This window comes from Caloenas nicobarica, chromosome 5 (assembly GCF_036013445.1).
Source record: "Caloenas nicobarica isolate bCalNic1 chromosome 5, bCalNic1.hap1, whole genome shotgun sequence".
NCBI classification, from domain to species: Eukaryota; Metazoa; Chordata; class Aves; order Columbiformes; family Columbidae; genus Caloenas; species Caloenas nicobarica.
Window position 1 is genome coordinate 28359804 of NC_088249.1, and position 19974 is coordinate 28379777.

A 19974-nucleotide genomic window follows, 5' to 3' on the forward strand; every position below is an offset into this window, starting at 1 on the left:
GTAATTTAGAAACATGTTACGAGACTGTAGAACATATTCTGAGAGCATAGTCAGATACACCATGTTCCAATGTGAAAGCTCTGAGAAGTCAACTTGTGCTCTGGCAGGATAATTCTCCTAATAATGACAGGTTTATCTTTAGAAGAGAATTTTCCGGTGTAAAGCACTGATAGACTTAATGGCTGTTAAGATGTTGATGCTGCTTGAGAAAGTACTTGTGCATTACACAGTAGGACTGAAGTGCCTTGAAAGAAGCAGGAAATGAGCAGTGCTTATTTAAATATTTATTCATTTATATATATACAGATGTACATATAGGCAAATATATTTATTACAAGTTGCTAACTGGAATAAGATCCTTGATTTATAAAGCACTTCATATTCAGTGCTGTTCACATCTTTGAGAAAGCAAGACAGCATGACCTGTGGTTTTGGTTGAGATAAATTTTTTCTTATGCTGACAGAGAAAAGAAGGGGTTTATCTATGAACAGCCTTGTTTTTCTTTATATGCCATTTTGTTTTCTAGCTATATGGATGAAAGTTAGAAATTATCTTTGTCTAGACTGTAGCTTTTAGTGATGAGTGTAACTCTTACCACTGTATAGGCACAATGAGGAAAAGAAAGGTTGTTGCCATGCCTGGGCTTGTGAACGAACCCTTTGAAATTCAATAGCTGAACTTGTCTGTGTGGAAGTTAATGAACCTACACAGCTTCAAGCTTCAAATGCATATTTGTGTATTTTATTAACTGGTAAATATTTTTGTTTTCTGCAAAAACAGTCATCATTTAGCCTGGAATTTAATCCTGAATTTGTACAAAGGCAGACCTTTCATCTTCCTCAGATAATAAGATTCACAAGAAATGGTACAGGATCCCTGGATTGCGCTATTCCAAAGTACAGACAGGGAAGAAAGCAAGCTCAGAAGCACATCAAATTGCAAGTGTTCATATTTCCATACTCTTCTCGGAACAACTGAGCTGGGTCTGCAGAGACCTAGCTTTGCTCACAAGCTTTCCTTGGCGCTAAAGTGGCCATGCTGCTGCTGGACTGGATGTGAGCCTGGAAATACAGTAACCACACTCTCACGGTGTCACACTTCAGCTAAGTTCCCTGCCAAAGCCTGACTCACAGCTTAGCAGAGGTAGCTGGTCTAAGTCTACACCTCTTGCAGAGGTGATATAAAATGCCCAAGGACAATGAGGGACTGACTAACTCTGGTAGGCTAAAGACTGAGTTACTGTATTACAGCCTTGGAAATTGGAAACAAAAACACTTGCAGCAGCCCTGACCACAAAACTGTGATTTCTGGTCTGGAACTGATAACAAGAAACGCCTTCCTCCCCCCCTGCCATATACCACAAAAGCCTACATTCTTAAGGGATTCTGTAGCTTTTATCTTTTTGTCACATTTCAACTGCACGATATATTTCTATGCAGGTCATCTTCTATCAAACAGGAAAGCCATTAAGCTGTAGGAAATGCAAAAAATGCAAGAGTTTTCTCTTTTTTTGACAAACTACCGTAGCATATCAGCCAATCCTGGCATAAATATTGGCAAGTTTGAGTAACGTGGAAGGAGTATTGGTATTTTTAAATAAGCACTCTTAAATATTGAGGTCTTTTCACAGACACTTTTTCAGCACTTCAACAAGAATTTTGTGAGAAACTGAGTCACACTGAGCCAAAGGAAACTTGGTCAGCTGAGAAAACCTTGAAATAGTACTGATAACAGCAAGTCAGTCAAACCTAATATATATTCCCCCTCTATGTCCATCCTCTTCAATCTATAGCACTGCCTAAAATTCAATATCCTGCCCTCCAAAAACACGTTATATATATGTAATAAGCACCTACCATATTTCTAGTGCTAGCGCATATAGCTGGAGCAGAATTTTCCATTGCTTGATGCTTCTGAGCTTTAAATGAAACTTTCACAAATAGCATTTTGGAGAAGACAGCAGCATGGACTGCCATGATAGAAATGAAGGTTGTACCTTGCTTAGCTGGCAAAGTCTAAAGAAGAGCAATTGGCAACTGATGCATGGGCAGCTGAAGAGCAAAAGCAAAAGCCTTTTAAAAGGTAATGAGAAATTCCTACACAAATAGGAGATGCAGCTGCTGCTATAGTATATGGCTGATTTCCCATTCTTCTGACACCTTTTACTAACTATACATCAGTCAACAATTTTCCATCCAGTGCCAACTTTTGCTCCATAGAAGTCAAAAGACTTTGTTGTCTGAATCCTGAACTTTTCCAGTACATACCATTTCAAAAGAGTGAATAATTTTGCAGAGAGAACAGACAGTTTTGAGCGGTCTGAGCATATTCCTCAGGACATGACGAACATCGTGAGCTGAGAACAAAAATAAAACAAAGGGCCTTTGGAAATGATACAGCTCACAGGCTATTTTGAAAACGGCCTCGTAAATTAACGCAATTGTGATAGGCATCAGAGTGTTCATATGTCACATTCAGTCTCCCTGTGAAGAGCTACAGAATTTATTGTTTCTAATAAAGATAGTAAAATCTAGATTTAATTATGAACTCCCGTGTTTACCATTACCTACATTATTTTCAGTCTGTTGGTTTCCTGAGCCTTCACTAAACATGTCTTCACAATATAGGTCAAAGTTTTAGCCAAAGTAATGTAATTATAATCTTACAGTGTCTACTTCTAATTATACTGTGATCTATAAAAAGTTAGCTGAGTAATGTCTCAGGGAACAGAGAAGATTGAGCATTAAGTTTCACCTCAATATACAAAAAAGTTGCAATCTCTCCATTGAAACATGGGACTAAGATTTACAAACATCTTTTTTATCTTCAGAAGTGAAAGATTTAAATTGCTTAAACCCAAGACTCATTACAGAAACTTTACATTATGTAGAATAGGAAGTGAAAGAGACTGAACAAGCTTTTCTCAATATTAAGAAATCCACATCCACAGGAAAAAGATCTGTTAATTTTTCAAGTTAGATTTACAGTGCACAGGAAATAAACCGTATTATTTAAAATGAAACACATTTAAGTCATGCAATACTTCTTTAGAAGTTGAAAAACAGCTGGTTAAAAAGAAATTTGCATTTACTGATAGAAACAGTTGACAAACAATGATAATTTATTGCTGTAGTCACTCCTAATGTTTTGTAAAGTATTTTACTTTAATAGTGTCTTACCTCATTTATACTGGAAGGAGAGTTTTCAGGTATTATCTTTGGAAAGAAAAAAAAAAAAAAAAAAAAAAAGACTGTCCAATTTTCCCTTCCTCAGCTAAAGGACTTGCATGCAATGAGTAGTTTAGAAAATAAGTGTCTGTTTAAAAGACAGACAAGTAAGCCATAGACAATCTGTAACCCAATCCATCTTCAGTGTCGAGTCAACAGCTTTTATTTTGCATGAAATATAGCAAATAGTCTGCTGCCTGTACCTGTGTTGTTGTGCAGATCAAGTTTAGGCCTGTCTGCGCTTCCCTTGCACGTTCGGAGCTACAGTAGTGATTTCTCAGCATTCGGATCTGCTGTATGGCAGCTAACTGAAATTTCAGCCGACACTTGTAGACTTGCAATTAGCAAGGTTATTTTAAGCGCTGACCTAAGTTCCAGCAGAATGTTTATGGCATTATGACAGGAAGGAATCCAGTATAATATCGGTCACTTGGTAACCCTGTAAGGCTGATCTCGGAGAGGACAGACCCTCTGATTCACAGTGCAAAAGAAAATATCTGACCCCCAATTTACTTTGATTTTCATTTTTAAGCTTTGAATGGAATGGAAATATTTACTGGGTTAATGTTAGGAAGCTTAGAATTTATTTTAGGACCTGGTAGATCATATGCTTGGAACAAATGTATTAATAGGAAGTTAAGGCTTCCCCAATGGAGTGATTCATCACTTAAAAAACAGAGGCTATTACTTTTATAATGTTAACATTTGTAATAATTATCTACTACATTCTGAATGGGAGAAGAGAATCACTTACAGAGCTGAACTTATTACAGCTGGACTCTCAACAATATCTTTTAGGTTCTCCTTGGTTAGCTTGAAAAGGGCTCCCTCTTCTGTACAGGCCTTTGGTAACCCCTCATTTGCCCTGGATTCCTTCTGAATTCTCTGGCTGTCTAACTATTTCAAAGTCATGTCGAAAGGCTCAGTCATACCTCCACACCCTTATTCACTGTTCATTTTCATTCCTCCCCCCACTTTTTTTTTTTTTTTTGGTCCATAGATCAGCTTTCTTGTCCCCACCCATCCTCATACTTCCAGCACTGAAAGATCTAACCTCACAGATGGTACCACGACAAACAGCTCTCCAACTGCCCCACATTGGAGCTATAATGGTCAACCAGCTCGTGTGTGTGCACAAAGACAAGCTTTTCTGAAAGCACCACAATCAGAAACACCATTAAAAGAAAGGGTTTTTTTTTAAAGGAGAAAGTAAATGATTAAAAAAAAAAAAAAACACCAAAGAAAGCTGTTGCTTTTGCAGATGATTTAGTAACTTTTACACATCACTAATCACAACTAAACTGTTCCTTTGATCTTGTAGCAAAATTTACCAGAGGTAAAAAGTACTTTTGATAATTAAAAATATTGAAAAAATAATGGTGAAGACAACATAAGTTCATTTAATCTTCATTCTAAAATATCAAATGTATTCTGAGTTACATAAAATCTTGAAATGGTGTTCAAAACAATTAGCAGCAAGCTGACTGTTAGATTTATGCTAAATAGCAAAATTTAAAATACAACATAGGCACCAGACAGTCTTCAAATACATCACAAGATCAAGAGCTAGAGTTTTTGAGTGAACCGACCAGTCACATACCTTTGAGATGGTCAACACTCAGAAAGATGCTGTTGTCACCACAAATAGTACAGTACCTTAATGTATGCACACTTCTGAAATCCGAGCATAAGGACAGAAACGTTACTGTCATGGATACACAATTACCTTTTTTTCAGAAGAATACCTTTCTAAGAGAAGATTTCTTATGAAATGTCATAACTTAGCTATTTGAAGACATCACGAAAATATTGGCTTGCTAGTGCTGGATAGCCTCAGTCATCAAAAACTCTAAGGAAGCTAATCGAAATGATTTTTCTCCTCTCAGATATGCTCTGTTTAAAAAATATGAGAATCACAAAATCTGCATTAAAATAGACGTGTTTTCCATTTTACGTCAGTTTCTGGACTTATAAATAGATTTACTTCTGTAGGAATATGCAGTAATAAAAAATAAAATGAAACAATTTTTAAAACGCAAACAACAAAAACAACAAAAAAACCCCAGGTTAACAGTATTTGATTCAAAAATGGCAGGAAAAATACCAGTGAGGCAAATTTTTTGTTTCAGCTCTTATAAAAAAAAGCAGATTAGGACTACTGACTTCAGAGAAGGAGAAAAAAATCGGCTGAAGCAGCATTTCCAAGTTTGGCCACAGTGGCTTGCTCTGTGCTCAAAGATTATATCCTATACTGCATTATCTGGTTTTACTCAAGTCATTTAGAAAAATGTTATATGAAGCTGTCTGGACAAATTTCAAAAAATCATAGCTCAAAATTATTTCAAATTATTTTAGTTGCAAATTATTTCAGATCCAGTTTCAAATAATTCTGGTTCAGAAATGCATCTTTGATAGGAAAAATACGAGTTTTCATCAAGTGCTAGTACTTCAATAGGTAGATACACAGGCTACAGTAGATTTATATGCTTTTTACAATATGGAATAGATTTTCCAAGATTAATGAAAAGCTTTATTTAATTTATATTGAACAGTGGCATAACACCTAGAGATGCTATGAACATGCAAAGGCTTCCTCTGTTTTGTGGCTTAGCTTGTAAAATTTTGAGAAAATGTAACCAAAGATCAGCATCTCAGTTCTCTTAGAAATTTGATTCACACCTGCCTAACTGCAGGAAATCCTTTTCCTGTTGAATACCAGGTAACTCCCAGAAACATGTCACCATGTAATTCGCATTACAGCTAGTATTTTAGTTGCTGATTGCACTCCTTGTTCTAGGAGGCAGCTATAGATGAGTCATGTTGGAAATCGACTGTCATCTCAATCAGAAAAAACTGTGAAGACCAAGAATAAATCCATGGTGAAAACACGTATAAGCAGAATAATATACATGAGCTGACTTTTTAATAGACAAACAGTACAGAGGAAGAGGATAATTCAGCAGAGGTAGATGGTTCATCATATATGTTCTGAAAGATCTTTCTTCCTAGTAGCTCTGCACAACTGGGCACATTTTTGGCAAATTATTCTGGAGATGTGAAAGAGAGAAGGCAGTAAGGAAAAAATCTCCGGGGTAGAATTAATGAGTGAGTCTCATGTTTGCCCTGATGTGCAAATACTTTTAGAAGTGTTAGGTAAAAGGCAAACATTCAACAAAGTGACACCCACGATCAGTTTCATAACTCGTGGGTTAACCTACACACTCTTGAATAGAATTATTGATTTGTTAATAACGAGATTTGGGGGGAGTTAGCAAAGAAATATCAGAAATAAGATAAGAAAAGCTTCTCATTTCAAACCTGTAACATCACTGTACCTCTTTTCAATATGTGATTTTTGGGGCTTTAATTCCTATATTTTTCAGTTGTACTATCTTTACCAACCAGGCAGCCTACACAATTTATGTTACAAATTCACATTTTTTTATATAATAGACTAAGAATGCAGCCCTCAACTGCAACCAGCCTGATCTTTTATGAGTTTGGCTAACAGAGCTGGATAACGTGAGTTAAGCTAGTTTCAAGTTTTCCAGTTAAATAAATCTTCACTGGAAAAAAGAAATCTATTAGTTTAAATCAAAATTTTGTGAATAAATTTGTGTACAATTTGACTGAAAAAGTTTCTTAAAAGCAGAATAGGATTTTCTGCATGATATCCAATTAGTATAAGTGACTCAATGTGCATGATTTAAAAAAAAAAAAATCGGTTTACAGCCCATTATGTTTCTGTGGTTCACAAGTGGGATACAAGAGACCAAAATTCAGATCTCTTTTCTACCTGGTGTTTACTAATTCACACTAGTGTAGCTATGCACGGAGTACATCAAAGACCTACACACAATAATTCAAGCAGGGTATCAAGACAAGTATCAGATGAATGATATTATGTTGTTCTGTACCTTTTTAGGTAAAATTCAATTTGCCAGTGTGAAGATATCAGAATAAGATGGTTTTATTATCTTACAGGTAATATAACCAAGCCTAAATACAAGAGTGGGGAAGTTCACACTTAATGAAGTTTAAATTAACTGGTATTTTCATAATTTCCTCTAAGCACCCCCTAAGTCATCATAAACAAAAAAGGAAAATGCATCACTTAGAAGCAACAAACAGACCAAAAGCAAACCAGATGAATTCTAACATGAGTTTTTGCACTCTGTGTATCAGCATAAATTAATTCAAAAATGAAGTTTAACAACACACCTGTGCCAACTGCTAGTCCCACTGTACATATTTGCATTTAATATCTTCAGGAAAAAGAGATGAAGAAATGCACCTAATGTGAGACACAGAGAAGTAGTATAGGCATTAACCTTTCCTTTTGATAAAGAAAACATCGGTGAATACTGCCTTTGGCATTTAAACTGAGAATCACTGAGAAGTGAAATAATTTTTTTCACTGCATACCTATTATGTATCCCTTTGTCGCAGCATATCTTCCACTTGCACACAGCAAAGACTCAAGGTTTAATCTGTCCCTCTCCTACATTTTCAGATTCTTTCTTTCAGAAAAAAAGGAATTAAACAGGGCTGCTTGGAGTGCACACATGTTGGCTTCCTATTTATTCTAGCAAAGAAGTGCACCAAAACCAGATGAAGCAGCAGATTTCACTCACACTGTTCAAGTTTCGTATCCTATTAAAAGAAATCCTGAGTTCATTATTTTTATGAAGTATGAGTTAACATATACAGAGATAAATACTGTAATATAAACTGAACTGAAAGTGGAGCCAGACTTCTTTGCTATAACATTTCACCATCCTCCTGAAAAACCAAGAGCTGAGTAAGACTACTGCAGAGGAATTGCATTTCTAATGTTTTGTAGAGAATAAATAGCCAGACAAACGACAGTTTTAGCTTTTGCCCTGAAGGATTTAATCATGCAAAACTCTAAACATGGTCTTTCCCAGGAATTGAATGGCTGGTTAAAACTGGTTTTCCTTCTCCTATTCCAAGTGACTGATTGTCACATTCCAGACATTTCTAGGCAATGGGATTACATCATTCAATTTTTTTTTAATGGAAACAGCTGTTACATCCAATATTCATGACCTTTAGGTTTTCAATATCAAATTATTCAGCTGTTCTTTCCATCCATCTGAGTTGCAGCAAAATGAAACTACACAAAAGACCAAACACTTTTATTTCATAGTTAAATGAATGTACATATTGTTCCAAGGCAAGAGAAAGAAAAGAGAGCTTAGGGGAAACGTGGCATACAAAAATCTTGGTCTTACCACTGCTTCAATGGACTGTCAGCTCCCCGTTCATCCCACACACAAAATCAGTACAGTATTTTGTTGCATATTTCACATTGCTTCTTCCTAGGGTTTGATGTACACAGCTGTATGTGTTATGTGTGGATAATTCTTACAGGACTTCATAGAAGAAAAAACAGAAGGGAAGGCACACACACAGATTTTTAAGGCAGAGCACAGATACTTTTGAGGATACGTGCCAACTCATATAATCAGACTCTTTTTGAGCTCCAAGTTCAGCCTGTCTTACATCTTATTCATTGTTTTTGGTTTGTTTTTCAGTGGAGGAAAACTTGAGCACATTTAGACAAAAGGAGCTTAATCATGTTTTAATTTAGAAGCATATTTAGATGTGATGTATTTAGCTGGTCATTAACTTAGCAAACAAAGTTAAACAAAATCTATTAGTCTACCTAATGCATAAGGGCATTTCTCACGCTAAAACTTTATCATGCTGGATGCATTACGTTTCCAGGATGTTGTTACATTGACGTCTGTGCCTTTTCCAGAAAACTACTTTTGTAACAATGCTTCCTGCAAAATAGTAAAGCTTATTTTCATTAAAATAAATTGTGAAGTGTAAGCAGAACAATAAAAGCACCATGCTATTACAGAGAAAGAACCTGCCTTAGGAACCGCCTGAGCGGGTCAGGGGATGATACCAGCAGCGGGCTCATGTATTGGTGAAACTGAAATAACTTGTTCGTACTCCTGATCTTGCTACCAGTTTATTTTGGACTTCAGTACAAGTCACATTGTGTCTGTCTGGTCTGCATGATATCAAGTATACAGTGGATGTGATCATGCTAACTTGCACTGTGTAAACAGCTTTAAAACAGTGGTTAAAACCAAATAAAACATTAATTTATCCAGCGACCCATGCAGAACTGCAGATGCAGTAATTTTGTATGCAAGGAGAAACTTCAGGGGTTACAGGTGTGTCCCTCTTCAGGATGCCCTTAAGTTAAACACTGTCTCCCATTAGCACCATTGCCAGGCTGCTGTTTTTCTCATATAAAGCACTGTAGAAATTGAATGTTTCATGAGACTACCAGTGTAAATATTTGTAAATATAAGCATATACATAAATATACACACATTTCCCTAAGGGCTCCATAAGAGCTCTACCATTGCAAGATCAAGCATTTTATTTTGTAAGTATTATTTTGCAAAATTTGACACATTGGTAATGATTTTTTTCAGCTAAACATTAAAAAAACCGCTGCAAATTCCTACTGACGCTCCCAAGCTCTGTGCATGTGAGACCAAACTTTTTTCCTTTTTTTTTTTTTTTTCCCCCCCTTTAGCAGCACCAGCAGCTTCTGTGAAAGCCCCTCCGCTCCTGCGGCACGAGGTGGTGCTGCAGCACAACCGCAACCTAAAGCTGCTCAGTGTGAAGCGAACCGTGCCTGAAATGGCTCTTTGCTTTTTTTAAAATATACAAGTTATTAAACATTATTACTGAAACCACTGCACAAAGGCTCTGGGTATTCATGCTGTTTTGTTTTGTTTTCCTTTTTTTTTTTTTTAAACAGAAATTCTAGCTTTCTTGAACACTGTATTTAGCATGGTTTTCTCACTAATGCTTTATGAATAGAAATAATGAAGGCAAAGAAAATTAATAGACATGATAAATGCAATTAGTTACACAGAAAGCCAGTATTTTTGAAACTTATAATTCATCTCCTTTATCTTCTTATACAGTGAACCACAAAGATAAATTACAAAGATTTTCCTACAATGCTACATGATACAAAACTTGTACCTTGTGAAAGTAATATATTTAATAGGGGTGCAATGCAATCGAGACATTTTAATCCTTTATAAAAATAACACTATAAGGTATAACATTATAAACATTATTTACATGCTAAAAAGTAACTCAAATGTGTTATTAAACTCCACATTTGAGTGGTTCCATTCTGTTCAAGGGCCTCCCAGGCACGCCAAGTTGCCATCATGTATATTTACTAGACTATGTCCTAAATGTACATTAGTTCTCTGGCTTTCTGTATGTTACTAAAAAGGGAGGTTTTGATTTTGTGCATTTTTTTAAAAAATTTGTTCATTTTGACCCTACTAAGTAGACTTCCATGCACTGTGTAATTTCCCAAATGCAGCTGATTCTGCAAAAGAGTAAAGTCTGCTGGCCTGGAACAGTTTTAGGAAGTGAGGCCTTCAAAGTAGACTTGAAGCATTTAATAATTGCAGTTTAATGGAGAATTCCTGGAAATTCTTGTAGATGTCTTATTTGTAGTTCCTTCTCAATTACCGTTTTTCGCTACCAAAACTAAATTGCCTCTTTTCTATAGATGCTAATAGCTGCACTTCATATTCAAGGCCAGACTATTCAAACAGCAACAAAACCAGTAGCCCTTCAATTATAACAACTGAATCTTGGTCTTCAGTAAGGGAACATGCAAGACTAAGTATAAAAACTTAATTTAATTCAGCAAGTGCTGACTAGCTAATTTACTGCAGGAACATACCACGACCATACTATAAACTCTTTGAAGAAGCAGCAAGTCCTACACGCTGAGAACCTGTGCATTCATTGTTTTGAGCATACTAGTAAAGGTATTAAAGATCTTAAACTGAACTTTGGTCACAGAAATTACACAAAGCCAGACTTAAAAAAAAAAAAAAAAGTCACTAGAATGAGATCAGACCCATATGTAGAGAAGGGCATTGTCCTTTATTTCCATACTTCATTTCTCACACAGTAAATATTTCTTAAACATGTGCTCTGGCAGGCTCCTGCCCTCTCCACAGAATGTGGCATTGGTCCAGGTTAAGAAAGAAAGAACAGCTTTTTGAAGTAGCAATTCAGCACGCCAGCAGATGACTCAGCAATGTGTTTGGTGAAGGACAAATGGGAAGAAGAAAATGAAAAAGGACAAGAATCAGATGAGAGTTCTGAAAGACAAAAATTATGAGAGAGAACCTGAAAAGAACAGAAAGGAAAAGAAAACAGAGGAGAGATGCTGGAAAATAAAGCTAGCAACTGATAGCTAGAAACTGATTTGCAATCTAACAAAATAAAACTCCTGAGCTGGTCTGCACTGACACATGTATTCTTTTGAATAGAGGAATATCTCTTTTTCAGTGATTTGCAAGATACCTGTAAAATGTGGATTTTTCCTTTGTAATTTTTCAAGCAACACCTATAATAACATACAGGTGTGGCCCTGCCATTCTGATTTGCTTATTTCTGAGATCTCCTATATAAGACAAGGCAGTAGCAAAGAAAATCCAGCTGTTAAGAACTGGTTCAAAATTCACAAATCAATCACAAATGCTTTCAATACAAAACTGAGAAGGGTGGTTTAAATTGCAGTGGAAATCACGATAAGTCTTTGCCACTCAAATGCTTAGCTTGATGTTTTATTTATTCGTTCTATAGCATTTAACAAAAAAAAAAGAGCTAGAAAACAGCAGTAGGCATTGAGAGCTATTCTAAGTATTTTGTAATTAGGATCAGGAAAGAATCTTGAGCAGATTTGAGTCAGGGAAGATATACTTGCAGATCTTAGCTGAAAATAAAAAGCATATAATTTAAATTGTAATGTGGTAAAAAAACATGTTTTCAGCATTCCTTACTTATTCTACCTGAAGTTTGAAATAAATACAGCATTGACAGTATTTTGTGTTCCTTTGAAAGTAAACAATGCTATTTGAAATCAGAGATGCAACGCTCTTATGGAGAAAAGAGAATGGCTCACTTCCCATGTATAGTTTTCCTGTTTAAGTCTGCCTTAATTCTCATACTGGACTACTGGACTGTTGGCCTAGATTCATAAACAATGTCAATACTTAAACTACTCTTTGAAGAGAAAATTATGCAGTGTTTCAAAAAGACAGACCAAATTTGCCCAGCAACTGCTTTCAAATTGGGCCCATCTTTTTGAAACACCCTGCATTTGTGTGTATCATATCCAAGAATTCATATGAATTTACACTCATTTACAGGTAACACACTGCATAACATTTGCTATTTTAATCCAATGTATTAAAATTATCCATTTCAAGTTAGGATACTAGTCCCATGTGAAAAATATGTAAAAAGGGGATTCCTGTACCTGATAATGGACAATGTGTAACACACTGTCCTGTCTTCACAGTTAAACAAGGCATCTGAACCTTCAGGAATTCCATATAAACACTATCTAAAAGTCCAGATGACCTCAGCAAAGAAAACATAGGATGGCCTAAATGGTACCACATCTATACAAATCCTACTCTATTGCCCTTGAAAATATCCCTCTTGTCTTCCATTTGACGATTTTGTCTTCCAGCTGTCGGACAATGCTGGGATCCAGTGACAAATTCCAGCCATACATTGTATACAAGCTGACTGAGTGGTGTATAAACCATTTTGGTCATTCTACACAGCTTAATAGCTTTAAAAAATCAGTTCTGTTTCTATTATTCTGGGGATCATTTGGATGCTTTACTGTATCCAAAAGTGCAGATACTTTGCATTGTTTACAATATAACACTGCTCCTTGAGTACAATTTCTGCTTTTCGAAGGATATTAGCAATATTTTGCCATGTCAGAAGTTTTTGTTCTGTCAGTGCACTAAATAGACACATAGACAAAGAGTAGCCCTCAAAAACTACGAAGAACGAGGTTAACTACAAACACAGAGATCTCACACACACACTAATGAATGATGTATTACAGTGAATTGTAGCATAGTAGCTCAAATATTTTAGGGCAGATAATTCAGAAGAATTTTGGAGAAAAAATAAAAATGCATGAGAAGTGGATATACAAATACTGAGATGGCACTGAATTGCTTTTACAGTATTATGAAAATGATATATATACATATATATTTATGCACATATATGCCTCTATATATCTATTTCAGTTATTAAAAAGAACATATTTCAGAATGTCACATCACAGTCACATTGGAAATGAAAATATAAAATCATCCATTCCCTATATATTACCAATAAATTATGATTAAACCTACAGAACCTATTCTGCAGAAATGTTACTTGCTTTCTTGCCTTTTGAATGTCTGTATCGTTTGTGATCAGAAGCAAATGTACTCATCAGAACATGAAGACGTGAGTGGCTGCACCAAAAGATAAGACTGTATACTTTAACTTGTTTCAAATCCCTTTTAAAGTATGTACCCACAGCTAAGGGTGGGTACAGTTGCAGAGCCAACTGAGGAGAATAAAAGCAATATAGTTCACTGAAAGTTATGAGATGCATTTTCTCAGCTAACACATATTATGAAAAGTAAGTACACTGCTCATTACTACATTCAGTAGATTTTATATTTTGTGAAAACTTATCAAAAGTCTGTCTGAATTTTGGAGTGCTATGAGCGCTAATGCACCACCGCTTTATGCCTGCTAAATTACATGTGTTTCCAAAAAGAAATGGAAACGTTTCCAAACAAAGAAGTGCTCCGTATTTTAAAATGCAAGGCCTAGATTCATAACTGACTCCACAAAAGCTATTATCTTCCTCCAGGGAATCGTTTACATGGAGAAGGAGGAGAGAGCATTCACAAAGCTTTAACAGATGGAACTGGTAGGTACTAATTCTCCTTTTCCTCCCTGTTTCTGCATGGTCAATTGTAAACGGTTCAGCTCCTGTTCAAAGAGAAAGCAAGTTCATCTGTCTCCAAATCTGCACAGTGTCACTACAGATAGTTACATGGAACATGTTAAAAACTTCAGAACAATTCTTTCGGATATATGTATGTAATACTGCTAATGCTTCTTTACACACAATTCAAGGAAGCACAAGACAATACAAGAAAAAAATCTGGTGTGTTTTTATAACCTTTTCTGAAGAAGATGACATCACCACATCCACACTGTCAGTCAGACGTGAGCCTGAGCTGAGGCTCCTGCCCAGATGTGCCACCCAGCTGTATTTGTTAGATGCAAACAATGAGGTCAAGATCCAGAGCAATCCTTAAGAAAATCTCAGAGCCCAGCACAGCTCCCAGACTGGCCCTGGAAGACAGACCAGCCTCAGGCAAGGCCACATGAACTTCATCTCAGTCCTCCAGAAGACATCTCGCACACCTCAGTCACGGGATGGGTACTATGCATGGGGCAACATTTCAATTAAAAGTATAAACATCACTATACAGGCATGCCACTGCATTTTCCACAGGAAAAAACCCACGCCACTCTCTTGCTGTGCCCACTTGCTTGTTGGTTGTGAGATTTTAAATTTTTTACAAAGGAATAATATCGGTTCACAGAAGGCTCTTTAATGGTTAACTATACAGAAAGGGATTTCATTTCGAGGAAGAATTCATGTAATTCGAGAGGCAAATATCTAAGGATATTTAAAAATCACAAATGTGTGGAACTTGTTCTTACTAAAATGCAAGCGTGTTATGTTACTGAAATATTCATGTTGTATTTCTGGTATTCAGACAGCAATCACCCTATAATCTAAAATTTCTTCTGTCACCATTCCCGCAATAAAAGTCCATCATTCATTTTTAACAATAATGAAGAAAATTTTAAAAATTACTTACATTTTGTGTGATTTTCTGTGCCTATTCTTTGACTGCTCCCTTATGCCATATTACAGTTTTTACATATCGGTTATAAGTGACATCTAATTATAAACTGAAAAAGCAACAAACCTTGCCACTATAATGACTGATAAGAAATACATTCAGAAAGCCTACTGAAATATGTAAAGCAAGAAAATGTCTGTAAACGTAATAGTTCACAATGCAGATCAGAATTAGATGCCTGTTATAAAACATAATATCCTACCTTCTAAACTACATATAGACTCAAGTCCTCAAGAAAAAATTCACCAGGAGGATTTATGTGGCTTTTTGTGTGTATGCTTTTGTTTATACTTATACACACACACACACTTATATGTATACGAATATACATTCTTTGGACAGTCACAGCGACCATATAAAAATTCCCATTGGCATCCCTACCTGGTGTAGTGCCAGTGACCTTTAATTTAAAAAGTTAACATTACTAAATCTTATTCATACCCTTGAAATAGTATTTAGCTTTTTCTAGCAAATCTGATCATCAGTAAGTGTTACTATCATCACATATACTAAACAACAAAATACATTTCTCCAACAAATGTTTTGGTTAATTAATTTGCACGATGACTTAACATACAAATTTTTTTTTCATCATACTGAAAAGTATTTATATCATTACATCCAGTAAACCTTTGTATTTGAGTCAGATTAGGATACAAACTAGAGAAGACTGTAATAGGTAACATCTGTGTTGGAATTTGATATTTACTTTACTATTTCTCCAGAGACTATTGGTAGAGCACATTAGCTCATCTTCTAAAGCCTGCACTAGCATATTTTAACATAAGAGCAATGTGAAGTGAGAAGAGGGAGAAATAATAATTATATTTGTTCAAAAGTGCACTTACATGCATTTGTGTATTCCAGAAATTCTGGAATAAGTATATATTTCAAAACTGCAGATATCCAAATAGTAGTGAGATTTTGCAGAGTTTTTATTTTTGGAACTAGATGAAGAAACTAAGAGTGGTGAAACACTCACTTTTTTCTTCATTTTAGAGCTCCATTTCCTATTCACAGACAAACATTCACCTTTATTTTCCTGAGTCTCCTGACTGCTGAATAATCCAAATGTCTATTTTAGGACAACCTTAAGACCTCTATTACATTGCAGATGCTACTCTACTCTTATATCTTCACTTCTCCGAATTAGAAATCACCCTTCTATGTCTAAATATATTGCTAAAAAACTAATGAATGCATCTCTACCCTTGCAGGAAGAGCCTCCTCTTGGAGGGAACGTCACAGGTTGCAGTGTTCTTGCTCTGTGTATCCTCACTGATTTGCTTTGAAGAAACTCAAGCTGATTTAAGGAGCTGTTCAGATTGTACCCTTGCACTAAGGGGAGACCTTAGGTGTTCTACACATTGTTCACAATTCTTTCCCAAAGGCTGTCCATATGGACCCCAAATCAGTCAATTTAAGCATCCTATGCCTTTTTTTTTTTCGTTTAAAAAAAAAAAAAAAACAACCAAACTCTTTGTCCCAAGCCCAGAAGGGATATACAGTGCTGTTGTCTTCTGCTATTCCAAGGAATATTCAAGTCTCTTTGTCACAAGAGCAGTAATCCCAACCATTTTTGTTGACATCCTTTCCCTGCTCTTCCAGAAAGCCCAAGCTTAAAAGGGTCCAGCACACTGTCTGCAACATTTATTATTTATTCATTTATCCTGATAAATTATGCAAGCCAGGTCCTCCATTATCACTTGGGTTACCAGTTAAGTCCTTTCCAGCTCTTAGCTCTTTCACTCCCTTGATACGTAGATAACAGCAGACTAACGAAGTAGTTATTGCTTTTCTACTCAGAAATGGTATCAGAACAAACAAGAATTTCTTACCATTTATCATTTTTTTGTCTTTTTATTAGCCTTTTATTAGCTTTTATTAGTTCTTCTTCTTCTTATATTCTAACCATCAGCCTTCCATCTCAATTTGATTCCTCAGATAACGACCAGCTTTCTTCAAAAGGCAACTGAATCTCCCGTAAAGTACGTACACTCTGTGTTCATATTATGTCTCCTCTGGCACCCATGCAGGCAATTAGAGGACTGTGTGTGTGCATAAATACAGGCTATATCGATAGACTTGTTTACTAAATTCTAACAGGAAAAAAAAAATCATTTTAACTTCATTGTATATACACAGACCAAACAATACCAGCAGGAAAGGGGGAACTGTTTGTTGGGTTTTTTTCTATTAGGCTGAATGGCACAGTTTAAATACACCTGATTTCTTAAAAGTGTTCTATTAACCTGCCATTATTAGCTTTAAAAATAATTATCTTTGTGCATTAAAGGTATGAAATTTTATTTCAAAATTGCACTATTATCTACAAATACACTAGATCATAATTTAAAATGTCAGTGGCTATTGTTTTTTCTATGGTTACTGTTGAAAAACAGATTGTGTGAATATTAATAAACCAATATAGTCACTAGTAATACCCAGGTACTTGAAATTAAAAATATGTAAGTGCCCACATAGGCTTGACGGATACTCACTTAGTATAAAATACATGTAACACCAAAAATGGTTTCAACACCAACATTAATATGTAACTAGCACTAATCCAATGTTTCATGTATTTATTGAGAAATGTCATAAGGAACCAGAACAGTATTCTTTTTCATTAGTAACTTAGGAATAGGCCTTCAGGAATGCATTCTTAACAGAGTTTAATGATCACAGCAGAATAAACATTAGGACAGAAAGTAGGCAACCATGTGGTTCTGCGTCATCTTGCTCAGTTGCCATTTAGCTCATATATATCTAAATACCAAATACCACAGGTACACCTCTGTTGCTCATTCCATTAAAATGCCTAAAACTTTGCATTTCTGAACTTGGACTATGACCAGCTCTGGCAAGTCTGAGCAACTTTGCTCTGAACCTAATTAGGACCTACAAAATTGACATTTATTTGATCATCATTTTCACCCTTGAAGGCACTGATCTAGTAGGTGAGTGAACAGCTTACTTAATGCCTCCAGGGTTGCCCTCTATATGTTAATGGAATAGAGCATTAGCTTCTGTTTATGTTTGATAACATATAGCCAAGGGACTAGTACAATTTTTGAGGGATGTGGAAAAAGTGGTTTTGTTCCTTGCAGGCAGAATGTTATAGGTGTGGAGTTATTGTAGTAAAGCACGTTAAGATGTGGTAATCAAGTCATGTCTGTTTCATTAAAAACATCAATTTGAGCAAGACTGTAGAAATACCATACAGGTTGGAAGGCTTCTAAATAGTGTGATTGTTTGTCCAAAAAGATTTTGGGAAACACAGACTTTTTTTTTTTTTTTTTTGGTACTCCATGTTTTCCATTCTGGCTTTTTTCCAAATACGAGAATGTGCACAGAGGAAAATCTAAAATTTAAAATATAAAATGTTGGCACACTCCACTACTCATAAGAAAAGCTAATAAACTCACCTGTTTGATGTTCAAGCCTGGACTGTAAGTAAAGAGTAGCCTCTGCAAAGCCCAATCTCAGAACAGTTAATCTGTATTTAGCAGCATTTACGCTCAACTGCCCTACTGAAAGCTGTGATTCCACCAAGATGTTCAGAGGCAAACTAAATAAGAATACAACTTCTTAACCAACTAATTGCTTCCTTTAAATTTTATATGAAATCTTGTGTGTACAAAGCATAGAACTAGTACATATAGAAAATACGTTCTGCCAATATAGAGATACATATTATTGTACATCATCTGCTCCTCTAGAGTTCCTTACAAGAGCCCAACATTTTTGGAGTATATAACATATTTTGTCTAAAAAATAACTTGAATATAAGAAATACGATGGATCCTACAAACAGTTTAAAAAAAAATTATTCACAAGAAATCTGTTTTTATCCAAATAAATCCTACTACCCACTGGTTAAATATTAGGTGAATTAAGGCATATAAAGTTGCCCCACTGAGGTTGTTGGGATGAGTAAGCAATAAATTTAGCATTTGACTGGAGTCTTAGCTAGAACGTGCTCTTTAGCCTAACCCTTCCTCTTCAAAAAAAAAAAAGCATTTCACTAATACCAGTGTAACATAAACATTTTATGTGTTTATATAAATATATTCCTCTGGCAATGTTCCATACAGAAAAATGTATTCATTATCTAGTCTTTCACCATTCTTCCATAAGCAAAGTTGGTTTTGATTTGAAGCCAGTCAGGTAGCATATTTTTGCCTATGTTTTGTTTGTATTAAACAATCTGGAGAAAAAAAAAAGTCAGATCTGCAGTTACTTAGATTGTAATCTACAAAGACTGTCAAATCTTTGGAATTTCTATGCAAAAAAACCAGTGTAATACCTAATATGTTTATAGTCAGGTTACTGTTTGGTGTTTTAGTGCTTCACAAATATATGACCTGTCATCAGATAATACTTTGAGTTGCATTAAGGGAAAAAAAAAAAAAAAAAGACAAGAGCAAAGTGATTTTAGATATATTTTCCTTGAAATAATTAATCTAACACAGAAATATCCCATATGTTACGTAGAGAACCAAGAGCTAAAGTTTTCTTACCAAATTAAATTTGCAGTAAAGGAATCCTCATACTCAGAACTATGTGTTTGCTAAACAGATGCGAATAGCTTTTTTTTTCTATATTTGTTGCTGTACACAATATTTGAAGTTAATAAAGAATTTGAAGATTCTGAATAATTGTTGAATTGCTTCAAATCTGTAGTTGAGGTTTTAGTGTCTACTATTTCAAGAAAATACTCTTTAAGAAATTCTTCAGTAAATTTGGGTTTACTTATGCTTGTTGATAGCACAGAGAATATTTCTCCTCCCCCTCACCATTCAACTGAAACATTCAAGCTCCTTCAGACTTTCAACTTCTTAGATTAATTTTCTCAGAGAACATTGTTTACAGCTTTAACAGGATTAAGGAGACTGAAATT

At 35.4% G+C, this 19974-nt stretch overlaps 1 protein-coding gene across 4 annotated transcripts in view; it reads right to left on the bottom strand.

Moving 5' to 3' along the window:
• AKAP6 (A-kinase anchoring protein 6) overlaps positions 1 to 19974 on the bottom strand; it is a 233361-nt gene that overhangs the window by 205228 nt on the left and 8159 nt on the right. The window contains exons 1-2 of one of the 4 annotated variants that reach the window (XM_065635374.1): positions 3181 to 3209; positions 2269 to 2357 (exon numbers count right to left, since the gene is read on the bottom strand). The exons of 2 other annotated variants lie outside the window; for them this stretch is intronic. In XM_065635374.1, the coding sequence (XP_065491446.1) occupies positions 2269 to 2328 (60 nt within the window). In that variant the 5' untranslated portion in view covers positions 2329 to 2357; positions 3181 to 3209. Of the gene's footprint in view, positions 1 to 2268; positions 2358 to 3180; positions 3210 to 3431; positions 3517 to 19974 lie in introns of those variants that run through there. One more of the 4 variants, XM_065635373.1, reaches the window with a different exon arrangement.